We start from the raw sequence: 12,714 nt of genomic DNA on the forward strand, positions 1-12,714 counted from the left end.
CCAAGACAACACTGAAATTTTTAGTATAACCTTAAACCCACAGAAAACTGACTTCCTGTCTATCATCATGGTCCCTATAATCACATGAAAACTTGTAAATAAAATGTTGCAAAGAATATAAAATAACTTAGAATTTTGAGAGTTCTCAGGAAATTCAATTTCTTGTCCTTGAATCCCCAAATTTAACAGCTGCCAGGAATTTGGAAACACTACCGAACACTGACCCCACCTGAGCCCTGGCCACCCACCGCCGTGTCCCCTCGAAGACAGAGGGCAGCCGGCAGGCGCCCTCCACCAGGCCCAGAACCCAAGGATGGCTGGAGGCTGGGAGGCCCAGGCTTACCGATGGCGCTGAGGGCGTGCTCCAGTTCCAGGGCGAAGGCGGTGAGGGGCACTTCCTCTGACACGGGCATCACTGCCACCGTGGACAGGTTGACAGCCAGGTTCCCCGAGTCCCACTTGCTGCCCTCTGTGGGGAGCCCAAGCTGGTGGCCTGTGGAGCAAAGAACCCACGTCAGCTGGGACAGCCCACACACTCACAGATGCCTCCAGATGCCCTGGGGCCCCCCCAGGCTGCACAGGAGCAACACAGCAGCACCAGAGGCTGCCTGGCTCTCACGCCTCCCCAGTCCTGAGGCTGCCTGGACCTTGCGCCTCCCCAGTCCTGAGACTGCCTGGACCTTGCGCCTCCCCAGCCCTCAGGGGCTGCCTGGACCTCATGCCTCCCCCAACCCTCAGAGGCTACCTGGGCCTCACGCTGTCCCCAGCCATGTGGCTGCCTAGGCCTCACGCCTCCTCCAGGCCGGAGGCTGTCTTGGTCTCACGCCTTCCCCAGCTCTTCCTGATGAGCTGCCAGTCCACACCTGCAAGCGTCCCCAGGCCCCACACAGCAGGCCTGACCAGCACTGGTCCAGGCCCAGGCCCAGGGAGTGGATTCGTCCTGACCCACTAAAGACAGTGATTCAGGGAGCGACTGAAAGGAACGTGAGGCTCAGAGTAAACCAGACAAACGCTCCAGGTGAGGCCTCATCGGAGTAAACTAGACCAACTCTCCAGGTGAGAGGCCTCATGGGAGTAAACAAGACACACTCTCCAGGTGAGGCCTCATTGGAGTAAACCAGACAAACTCTCCAGGTGAGGCCTCATCCCCTGAACCAACCCTCGCAGGGTTTTCCATCACTCACTCCCGGAACAGTAAACAACACACGGGCTAGACATCAACAGGCCTGTTTCTCTTGTCTGTCATCTGCAAGGGATTCCGGAAACCAAGGGAGCACAGCGCAGCCCTGGGAAGCCTGGGCCAGGCCCTGGAGACCCCGGAGACGCGAGTGAGGAGGTCAAGGCGGACCAGGCTTTCCTCTCCCTGAGACTGGAGCCTCTAGGGCCCACCAAGGGGCCCACCCAGACAGGCAGGACCCTCTCCCCGGCCCCCAAGTGGGCTGAGGGGCTCCTCGGCCAGCACAGCGGCAAGGACATGGACCAGGGGGTCTGGGACTTGAGAGTCCCCCAGAGGGTCCCAGGCCCTCTTTACTGGACACCGTCTGGCGAGTGGCATCTCTGCTTCCACAGAAGAGGTTGAGCGGACGGCCTCACCGCTCCTGAGGCCACCGTGCCACCAGCCACGCTCCTGCCCATGAGAATCTCCTGCATCCAGGTGCCGTGGACACTCCCTCCTCTGTAGTCCCCATGGCCCAGCCCTCCCATCCCCAGTGAGGTGGTTTCCAGACTCCACCAGACACGCAGGCCCTGATTGGCCGAGGTCAGAGGAAGGGGACGCCGCACGGTCAGGGAAGAGGCCAGGAGAGCAAGCCTGGGGACACGGAACCAAGTGAGGGCTTAAGGGCCACTCCCTGCAGACGGCGGCCAGCGGATGCCTGCTAGCTCCCAGGATGCACACGGTGCCGTGGCAGCACTGCGGGTAAGAGCCTGTGAACGGGGAGCATGGCTCGGAGAACCAGCGCACAGTCGGCAATCGTGTGCTCACAGGAAAATAGCTGATGACATGCTGCTGAGCAGGAAAGCTGCAGAGTGGTTTATAAATACGATTCCATTATTAAATAAATACTCAAGGCTTCCCAAAACAAAAACACCTGTACCTGTATGCAGGCAGAAACACAGATAAATGATGCTGCCCATCCAACATCCCTAATGAGTGTCCAAGACTCGCACAGCCCCAGATCCTCCCTCGGACTTGGCCCCCACCTCCGGCCCCAGGCTCCTAGAAGGTTCTTTCCTGACTGGCTTCCTGAGTGCAGTGCCAGCTTCTGACAGGGCCCAATGCTCGGTCGGCCCCAGCAGGTAAGCCAGGGATGGAGGGTTGCGTGCTGTGCACCGGCTGCCAAGGGCTCAGTGTCCTGTGCCCATCTCTGCCTGGAGGTTGCAAAGCCCAGCTGCATCCCCAGCTGTTCACAGACCGCACCCAGCTTCTGCCAAGGGCTGTGACCAAGCAGAGGCATCCACACCGGGCCCTGGTCGGGATAAGCGCTTGGAGCTGAGTGGCCCAAAGTGCAGGCCTGGAGTGCAGGGCTGGCCGTGTGTCGCCATGGGGCTCATGGACCCCTGGAGGGGACCCCAGCCCTGGAGTAAATACCCAAATCAGCAGCCCCAGTAAAGGACCCTGCCTGACGCATGTGCAGCTGTGTCTGTGCAGGAAAAGAACCAGGGCGCTGGCGCCTCAGCACCACCTGAGCAGCTGTGCGAAGGAGGCGCCCACATCTTCATCTCGTGCCTGGGGGCTCTTAGGTCTTTTTGCAGCCTACACAGGCTTTGTGATAAAACTCCACAATGACAGACAAGAAAAATGAAGCAAAATAAAACTCTCCACACATGTTCCTCCTGGCAGCCTCTGCTCCTCTGGGGGAACCAGCCACACCGGCACGGAACCTGCTGTGCCGGCCACAGAGCCTCCAGTTCTCCCCACCCCCAGGTGGCCCCCCGAGAAGCCGTCCCATCCAGCCTCCACCTGCCTGTCAGGGGCGTCTCAGGAGCCCGGGCCACCACCACAACCTGGCACGCCTTGCAAGGTGTCCCCAGCATCACCTTCGCCGCACACACTTCAGCCCCTCCCTGCAGCTGAGCCTCGGCCACACGGCAAGAGCGCGGGACTCGGGCCCAGATGATGCATCTCCGCCTCTAGGCGCTGAGTGGAAGGCATGTGGCTTCTATAATCAGGAGGAAATAACTCCCAGATAGCAAATAAACAATGCACACACACGCCAAAGTGCTGCTGAGCACAGAAAGACGGAGAACCGCCTCCTCGTCCCGAGCTTCGGCCTGAACGCTGCTCTCACGGTCTGATGTCTGGTCCCGAGCTTCACTCGCAGTCTGATGTCTCGTCCCAAGCTTCGGCCTGAACCCGGCTCTCTGATGCGGATTTATTTTTATTTTTCCTGCAGCTTTTCCTTGGGAATCCCTTTCCTCTCACCTCTCCAGGGACTGAGGTGTCAGAGTCCTCATTTCAGGCTGAATGGGGGAGGCTATTGCTAGTTCTGTATGGCCTTAGCTTTGGGAAAAGGCACTGGTGAGGTTCTGGCTCTGGGCCAGAAGGGAGGTGGAGCAGACATAGGCCACCTGACTGTCACCAGTCATGATCAGAGAGGGACAGAGCTCAAGGCAGCTCTCGCAAGACTCCAAAGGATGGAGAGGAAGGCAGGCTGGCCGAGGACCTCGGACTCATGGAGGAACCACCCGACTCAGGCCAAGAAAGAAGCAAAGTCTGCTTCCCAGCCACATGACTGCCACAGACAGAGGGGTCTGTCCCTCCCTCCCCATGGGAGCTGCCTCCAGGGACACTGACTGGCACCAAGCAAGCACTAGCACACCTCCTTCCCAACTGTGTACCCCCTGTACCAGCCAGCATCCTCCCAACTGTCCACTGCCCACACCAGCAGACATCCCCCCAACTATGCACTCCCTGACCAGCAGACATCCCCCCAACTACGCACCCCCTGACCAGCAGACATCCCAACTACGCGCCCCCTGACCAGCAGACATCCCTCCCAACTGTGTACCCCCTGACCAGCAGACATCCCCCCAACTACGCACCCCCTGACCAGCAGACATCCCCCCAACTACGCGCCCCCTGACCAGCAGACATCCCTCCCAACTGTGTACCCCCTGACCAGCAGACATCCCCCAACTATGCACCCCCTGACCAGCAGACATCCCAACTATGCACCCCCTGACCAGCAGACATCCCCCAACTACGCACCCCCTGACCAGCAGACATCCCCCCAACTATGCACCCCCTGACCAGCAGACATCCCAACTATGCACCCCCTGACCAGCAGACATCCCCCAACTACGCACCCCCTGACCAGCAGACATCCCCCCAACTATGCACCCCCTGACCAGCAGACATCCCCCCAACTATGCACTCCCTGACCAGCAGACATCCCCCCAACTGTGCCCCCCTGACCAGCAGACATCCCCCCAACTATGCACTCCCTGACCAGCAGACATCCCTCCCAACTGTGCACCCCCTGACCAGCAGACATCCCCCCAACTACGCACCCCCTGACCAGCAGACATCCCCCCAACTGTGCACCCCCTGACCAGCAGACATCCCCCCAACTGTGGCCCCCTGACCAGCAGACATCCCCCCCAACTGTACACCCCTGCAGAGAAAGCAGAGGAGGCCCCACCCCCTGCCAACTAGAGGTAGGAGATCAAGAAAGCCTCGAATCTGCTAATGAAGACTCAGCCTGTGCCAGGATCAGGTGTGCGGCTCTGAGAGCTGAAGATGGCGCAGAATGCAGCCTTCACACTGGGCCTGGGCAGCACCTAGTAGGCAGACCCCAGGGTCGGTTCACGTTCAAACCACACTCCACAAACGTTGGCCAGGACATGCCCTGTGAATACAAGCACACTGATAGTGAAAATTGAAGACTTAAATGGGAACCAGAGTCTCATAGCCTAACACTCAAAACATCAGGACACAAAATCCACAGTGACCAGGATGGGTCCACAGTGACCAGGCCACAACCACGGTGACCCGGTACGCCAAGAGCAAGGAGAATCTGAACCAGAGCAGCAAAAACAATCCACAGATAAAAACGACCACATGTCACGGACGGAATTATTTCTCCAGGACAATAAAGCTGTTATCATTACCAGCTAGAACCAGCAATCCTGAACACTCCTGAAACAAAGACAAAGAGAACATCCTAGCAAAGAAACAGGAGGCACACAGAAGAACCAAAACACGATCACAGAACATTTTTTTAAAACTCTCTGATAAGTCTCAAAGCAGAATCGAGATGACAAAAAGCCAAAGATCCTGAAGATAGATCAAAAGAAACAATTCCATCTTAACATCAGAGAGAGAAAAAAAAGGTTTAAAAAATGAACAGTGCCCCAGAGACCTTGGGGACAATAACACAAGGTCTAACACTTGTGCCACTTTATTTCCAGAAGAGGTGGAGGAGTACACGGGTGGAAGAATCGTTTGAAGACATACAGACTGAACACTTCCAAAATGTGTTAAAAGCTATAAACCTATGGGTCCAAGACGAAGAAACCCCAAACAGGACAGATCCAAAGTATTCATGCTCAGACACTTCCAAATCACATTTCTGAAAACTAAAGACAGAGAAAAACACCTTTTTGTGTGTGTGTTTTGAGGCAGGGTGTTGCTCTGTTGCCCAGGCTGGACTGCGGTGGTGCGATCGTAGCTCACTGTAACCTCGAACTCCGAGGCCCAAACGATCCTCCCACCTCAACCCTCTACGTAGCTGGGACGACAGGTGTGTGCTAACATGCCTGGATCATTTTTCAAATTTTATTCATAGAGACAGGGTCTCACTATGTTGCCCAGGCTGGTCTCGAACTCTTGGGCTCAAATAATCCTCCTGTCTCGGCCTCCTAAAGTGCTGGGATGAGGTGTGAGCCACTGTGCCTGGTCGAAACATTCTTGAACATAGCTAGAGAGAAATGATGCGTTACCTACTGGAGAACGTCTGGATACCTGGATCTTTCAATAGAAGCAACAGAGGCCATGAGGAAGTGGCACAAAATTTTTAAAGTGCTGAAATACTTTGTATTTCTGCCAAACCAGAATTATACATCCAGCAAAAGCACCCTTCAGCATGAGGGCGATGTGGAGACATTCTCAGATTCTCAGATGAGGGAAAGCAAGTGGATCTGCAGCCATCAGACCTTCTCTGAAAGAACCGCTAACCACGATTCTTCAACAGCAAGGAGACGAGCCCAGAAGGAAACCTGAGACGCTGCAAATGAAAGAAGAGCAGGAGGACGGTGACCCTGGGTGAACATCACAGACTATTCTCCTCCTAAGTTTAAAAAATCATGTTTGATGGCTGAAAGCGAAAGTTGTAGCCCTGTGTTTTTGGGGGGTGGGGTTCAGTGCACACAGAGGTAATAGTTAAGACAACCACATCATAAAGGGGAAGGATGAAGTGACTGAACAATGGTGAGCTCTCCACATTCCACTTAAAGTGCTGAGATGCTGCTGTCAGTAGACAAGGATAAGTTAGGTACGGATACTGACATTGCTAGAGTAACCACTGAAAAAATCACATGAAGAGACATCATGGAAACCACAGCTGATAATTATAATGGAATACTCAAAAAAGTTCACGTAACCTAAGAGTAGACAGAAAAGCTGGGCGCAGAGGCTCACAGCTGTAGTCCCAGCTACTCAGGAGGCTGAGGGGGGAGGATCACTTGAGCCCAGGAGTTAGAGGCTGCAGGGAGCTATGATTGCACTTGTAACTAGCCACTGCACTCCAACCTAGACAAAATAGTGAGACCCCATCTCTAAATAAAAAGAGAAAATACAGTAGTGTTTAACAACAGTGGGGGGTGTCAGAACAGAAAAAACAATAAAATGGAAGACGTAAATCCCAACAGAATAATTACACTAAGTATCTACGGTCTAAACACACAAAAGATAAAGTTAGAAGGGATGAAAAACACGATCCAACCAGACACCTTCTACAAGAAACTCACTTCAAAACTCACGGTGCAGGTAAGTGAAGAGTGAAGAGTCACATTACGTTACATGTTAGACAGTGTCCCCCAAAATTCACAGTGCAGGTAAGTGGAGAGTGAAGAGTTACATTACGTGTTAGTGTCCCCCCAAATTCATGTCTACCCAGAACCGCAAAATGTGACCTTATTTGGAAACGGTTTTGCAGAGGGACTCAGATGAAGATGGGGTCACCCTAGAGTGGGCCTCACACTTCGCTGCCTCTGTGTGGCCCTCTGTGCATCCATCTGCTTCTTGGACAGACGTTCAATGCTGTGCACACGTCACTGTGTGAACACAGACACAGGCTCCTGCTCCCAGCCAGCTCACATGCCAGTGCCAGAGGCAGGTGACAGGTCATGCAATGTGTCGGGGGTGACAAGCACAGAGAAGAAAAAGGAAGCGGAAAGGGAGCTGAGAGTGCTGGGCGGCCGGGGAGGCCGGGGAGGCTGTGCTGAGACGGAGATGCAGGACACGCGGGAGCAGCCAGGCTCTCCTGAGGGCTCCAGGCAGAGAGCAGCAGGCACAGAGGCAGGAGGCAGGAGAGAGGAGCTCCCAGAATGGCAAGGGGGTCTGGGGTCAAATGCTGTCCAGCGGAGATAAAGGGTCAGAGTCCTCAAGTATGTGGGACCCGGTGAGAGACGACGGCCTGAGAGCCAACAGTGGCTCCAGAAAAAAGCACACCTCAGAACTAGTAAAGGATGAATACGCTGGAGGAAAAACTAAATTCCCCACACTCTAGAATGGTCTCATTATCTTCCATGCTTAGCACAGGAGAGAGAGCACTCTCCGCTCCACCAATATCGTTTCCGGAGGTTTCACCGTTTCCTTTTTCCAATCAGCTGACAAAAATAGGAGGGAGATATGTCACATTTCATCTTTTCACATACAGCAGAGCTTTCCTCCAATGCTGCCCACATTGAGAAACAGTTTGACAAAATTACTGGGCTCGGGTGGGCGGGGCTCTGAGGTGGGGCCATGGGTGGGCGGGGCTCCAGGGAGGTTGGGATCATGTGTGGGCGGGGCTCCAGGGGAGGTTGGGACCATGGGTGGGCGGGGCTCCAGCACATGGCACGGCCATGGGCGGGTGGGTGGGTGGGGCTCCAGCACAGGGCGGGGCCACGGGTGCGTGGGTGGGCGGGGCTCCAGCACAGGGCAGGGCCGTGGGCTGGGTGGGTGGGGCCCCAGGATAGGGCCAGGCCCATGAGCTGGGTGGGTGGGGCTGCATGACAGGGCGGGGCCATGAGCTAGGTGGGTGAGGCTGCAGGATGGGGTGTGGCCATGGGCTGGGTAGGCGGGGCTCCAGAACAGAGCAGGGCTATGGGCTGGGTGGGCGGGGCTTTATGACACGGCAGGGCCATGGGCTGGGTGGGCTAGGGCTCCGGGACTAGGTGGGGCCATGGCTGGGTGGGCGGGGCTTCATGACAGGGAAGGGCCATGGGCTGGGTGGGCAGGGCTCCAGGACAGGGCGGGGCCATGGGCTGGGAGGGCGGGGCCATGGGCTGGGTGGGTGGAACCATGGGCTGGGTGGGCGGGGCCATGGGCTGGGTGGGCGGGGCTCCAGGACTGGGTGAGGGCTCGCAGGAGGCTCTGGGTTGGGGAGGTGACCCACCTGTCACAGGTCCCTGCTGGAGGCTGCCCAGGATCTTCTCACCCAAGAGATGAATCAGCCGAGTCACCACCTGCGGGCAGACACAGGAGCCAAGAGCCACACATTTTAAACCGAGAAACGCTGGGAACCAGACAGTGATGCTCAACAACAGCCAGACTCAGCCAATGGCGCTGGATCTGCTTTTCAAAACCTCCGTGAACTGAGTTGCACGTGACTCACAAGGCACGTGCTGGGCCATGGCTGTCCAGGCCTTGCAGCCTTCTCGATGCCCAGGTAAGCCATACAGCTGCCTTTCTGGTTGCCAGACCAGCAGGTACGAGGGTTATGTCCTCTGTGACCGTGAGCCCAGGTCAGCCTCTCGCTCTCACTTCAGGGCAGGCAGACAACTCCAGGGGAAGCCACCCACAACCCTGAAGGCAGGACAAGGACAGGCTGGCAGGCTTCTCTGGAACTGAGGGCTCATTGTGGCCATTGCTTCTGGGTGCCAACCCCGCTTCAGGGCATGGTTGGGGACATTTGTCCTGACTGGACCAAACGGTCCCCACACCAGGGGTCGCTGGCTTGCAGGGACCCTGCCCAGGGGCTGACTGTACAGCAAAGCTGGCCCCACAACAGTTGACCCACTGGCTTCACCCACACTGTCCCCCAGAAGCTGCTGGTCGGATGGGGCCCTGCAGCGGCCTCTAAAGGGTGGGCCAGGGCTCCTGCTCCGAGGTGCTCATGAGGACGAGGCCCACCCTGCAGGCCAGGACAAAGATGGAGGAGTGGCCTGGCTCCCTGCTGTTCCCAGCAACTGTGGCTGCCACCCCGGAGCCTGCTGGCCCTGTGAGCTGCACTCACATGCTCCGCCAGGCTCTCCTGATCCATAAGTGGGCAAGTACAGCAAGCACCAGGACCTAGGATCTGCAGGCAGGAGAACCAGGACCCAGGAGCTGTGGGCGGGAGAACCAGGGCCCAAGAGCTGTGAGTGGGAGAAGCGCTACCTGAGGGGAGGCGGTGGAGGGAGGGCAGTGGTGGCCTCTCAGGGTGAGCCCCAGGGACGGTGAGAGGCACTGGCCGTAAAAGGCCCTGCAACATGCTGGGGGCCACACCTGCACCCCCTTTCCATTTGTTCTAGAATGAAAAACTTCTTGGGATCCGTGTGCTGGCTGATGAACAACTGCAGACCTGCCCTTCAGGCCCCTCCGCCGGTCCTTCCTGGGCGCTCTCCTCACCGCTGACCCTGCACTTCTGAGCAGCCCGCCCTGTCCTTCTCCAGATCTCAGAGTGAGAGTCATTTCCCTTTCCTCTGCCACACCCACATCACTCACGAGTAGAGAGGCCACCAAGAAGGCAGCTGCACGACTGTCCTGGGAAGCAGCCCGGGCGCCTCTCCAGGTTTCCTGCCCACCGTCACAGCCCACACCCAGCTGGGCTCTGATCTTCACCTCCTCCAGGTCATTTTCCACCCACGTGTACATAGATCAAATGATCACTACAACTCACGGCACAGTTTGGGACATGGCCTGTGCCACCCTCACCCACGCCCTCACCAGCTCTGCGCCTCCACCTCCTCCATGCCCTCACCTATTCCGTGCCCTCACCTGCTCTGCGCCCTCACCAGCTCCGTACCCTCACCTGCGCCCTGCCCTCACCTGCTCCGTGACCTCATCCACTCCGCACCCTCAACTGCTCTGCGCCCTCACCTGCTCCGTGCCCTCACCTGCTCTGCGCCCTCACCTGCTCCGTGACCTCATCCACTCCGCGCCCTCACCTGCTCTGTGCCCTCACCTGCGCCGCCCTCACCAGCTCCACACCCTCACCTGCGCTCTGTCCTCACCTGCTCCGTGACCTCATCCACTCCGCGCCTTCACCTGCTCTGCGCCCTCACCTGCTCCGTGCCCTCACCTGCTCTGTGCTCTCACCTGCTCCGCCCTCACCTGTTCTGTGCCCTCATCTGCTCCACACCCTCATCTGCTCCACATCCTCACCTGCACCATGCTCACCTGTGGGTACCTGCGCTTGATGGACGTGAGGGCTCCTGCCGGCAGCTTGGCCAATTCTGAGTCCTGAACGGCATGCACCGTGGTCGCCCGGGCCTGGTGGGTCAGTGTCTCCACCTGAGGAGAGGAGCCGGCTGCTGGGGCGGCGGGCTTGGGAGGGCCGAGCCAGCTGGGCCTGTCCCTGACAGCCTCCGGTGCTTGCCAGAGCCACACATGGCCCCGGCGTACAGAAAGCAAGGGAGGAGCCCACGGCTCCCACACCCCATCCACAGCGCAAGGCGGAGGCAGCCAGTGAGTGCTGGCAGGTGACGTGCTGTCAGAACCATTGGAACATGCCAGAAGCCAAAGGTGCCCCCTAGCAACCCAGGCAAATCGCAGACATAGGCATCGGACACCACAGGCTGGAACAAGGGCAGTCTCAGCAGCTCTCCCGAAGAAATAAATGTCTTTGGAGAACACCTCTTTTTTTTTTTTTGGAGACAGAGTCTTGCTCTGTCACCCAGGCTGGAGTGCAGTGGCGCTATCTCGGCTCACTGCAAGCTCTGCCGCCTGGGTTCACACCATTCTCCTGCCTCAGCCTCCCGAGTAGCTGGGACCACAGACGCCCACCACCACGCCCGGCCAATTTTTTTGTATTTTTAGTAGAGAAGGGGTTTCACCATGTTAGCCAGGATGGTCTCAATCTCCTGATCTCATGGTCTGCCTGCCTTGGCCTCCCAAAATGCTGGGATTACAGGCATGAGCCACCGCACCCGGCCTGGAGAACACTTCTTTTTAAGACGTGTCCCTCAGAGCCTGCGGGAGCCCTGCCCTCTGGCACTGAGGCCTCCCTGCCGGCATCCGGCCAGGTGTGTGAGCCTTCACCTGGTGGACGGAGCTGGAACCACCAGGCTGCACATACCGCCAAGCAGAGGCCCAGGGCCTGCTGAGCCATCGGAGCACGGGACTCTGATGGGAAGACCTTCGGCCCTGGCAGAGCTGAGGCGAGGCAGTGCTGGAGCACACTGACACAGAGTTCCCATCGGCCCCGCACAAAATGCGGAGCAACTCGGCACCTCCGACCTCAGAGGCTGCCTGAAGGCCACGCTGTCCCCAGGAGAGGGCACCTAGGCCTCCCCGCACACTGGTTTTTTTTTTTGAGACGGAGTTTAGTTTTTTTTTTTTTTTTTGAGATAGAGTTTAGCTCTTACTGCACAGGCTGCAGTGCAATGGCATGATCTCAGCCTCCACCTCCCAGGTTCAAGCGATTCTCCTGCCTCAGCCTCCCGAGTAGCTGGGATTACAGGCGCCTGCCAACACGCCCAGCTAATTTTATATTTTTAGTAGAGATGGGGTTTCTTCATGTTGGTCAGGCTGGTCTCGAACTCCCAACCTCAGATGATCCACCCACCTTGGCCTCCCAAAGTGCTGGGATTACAGGCATGAGCCACCGTACCTGGCCACACTGGTTTAAAACTGAACACAGTCTGGGAGCAGTGGCTCACGCCTGTAATCCTAATACTTTTAGAGGCTGAAGTGAGTGAATCACCTGCGGTCAGGAGTTCGAGACCAGCCTGACCAACATGGAGAAACCCCGTCTCTACTAAAAATACAAAATTAGCTGGGCGTGGTGGCGGGCGCCTTTAATCCCAGCTACTCGGGAGGCTGAGGCAGGAGAATCCCTTGAACTCAGGAGGCGGAGGTTGCAGTGAGCCGAGATCGTGCCATTGCACTCCAGCCTGAGCAACAAGGGTGAAATTCCATCTCAAAAAACAAAACAAAACAAACAAACAAAAAAATTAACACAAATCGGCAGAAGCCCCAGGCCGCAGCACCTTGGAGCTGGGCAGCCCCCCCACTCGCTCAGGATGCAGGGGTCTGCTGCGAGACCCAGACTGGCTGTAGTTGCTCCTGTGAAAACCCAGACCAGAGGCAGCTCCTGCTGCTACCAGCCCTCAAGAGACACCTGAGGCATCTGGGCCAGTGCGCCCAGACGCCAGGATAGGTGCCTGGGAGGATCACAGCAAAGCAGCCACGGGGCATCTCCCCAATGGAGGCAGAGCCCGGGGCTCACAGCAGAATAGCCGCGGGGAGCCCCCCACAGAGGCAGAGCCCGGGGCTCACAGCAGAGCGGCCGCGGGGAGCCCCCCACA

The 12,714-nt window shown here is 57.4% G+C and overlaps 1 protein-coding gene across 1 annotated transcript in view; it reads right to left on the bottom strand.

Annotated features, from left to right (window-relative positions):
* PNPLA7 (patatin like phospholipase domain containing 7) overlaps positions 1-12,714 on the bottom strand; it is a 97,509-nt gene that overhangs the window by 26,280 nt on the left and 58,515 nt on the right. Inside the window, 3 exon segments of the mRNA XM_054521298.2 lie at positions 344-493; positions 8,601-8,670; positions 10,586-10,699. Of these exon segments, the coding sequence (XP_054377273.2) occupies positions 344-493; positions 8,601-8,670; positions 10,586-10,699 (334 nt within the window).

Source organism: Pongo abelii, chromosome 13 (genome assembly GCF_028885655.2).
Source record: "Pongo abelii isolate AG06213 chromosome 13, NHGRI_mPonAbe1-v2.0_pri, whole genome shotgun sequence".
Taxonomy (NCBI): Eukaryota; Metazoa; Chordata; class Mammalia; order Primates; family Hominidae; genus Pongo; species Pongo abelii.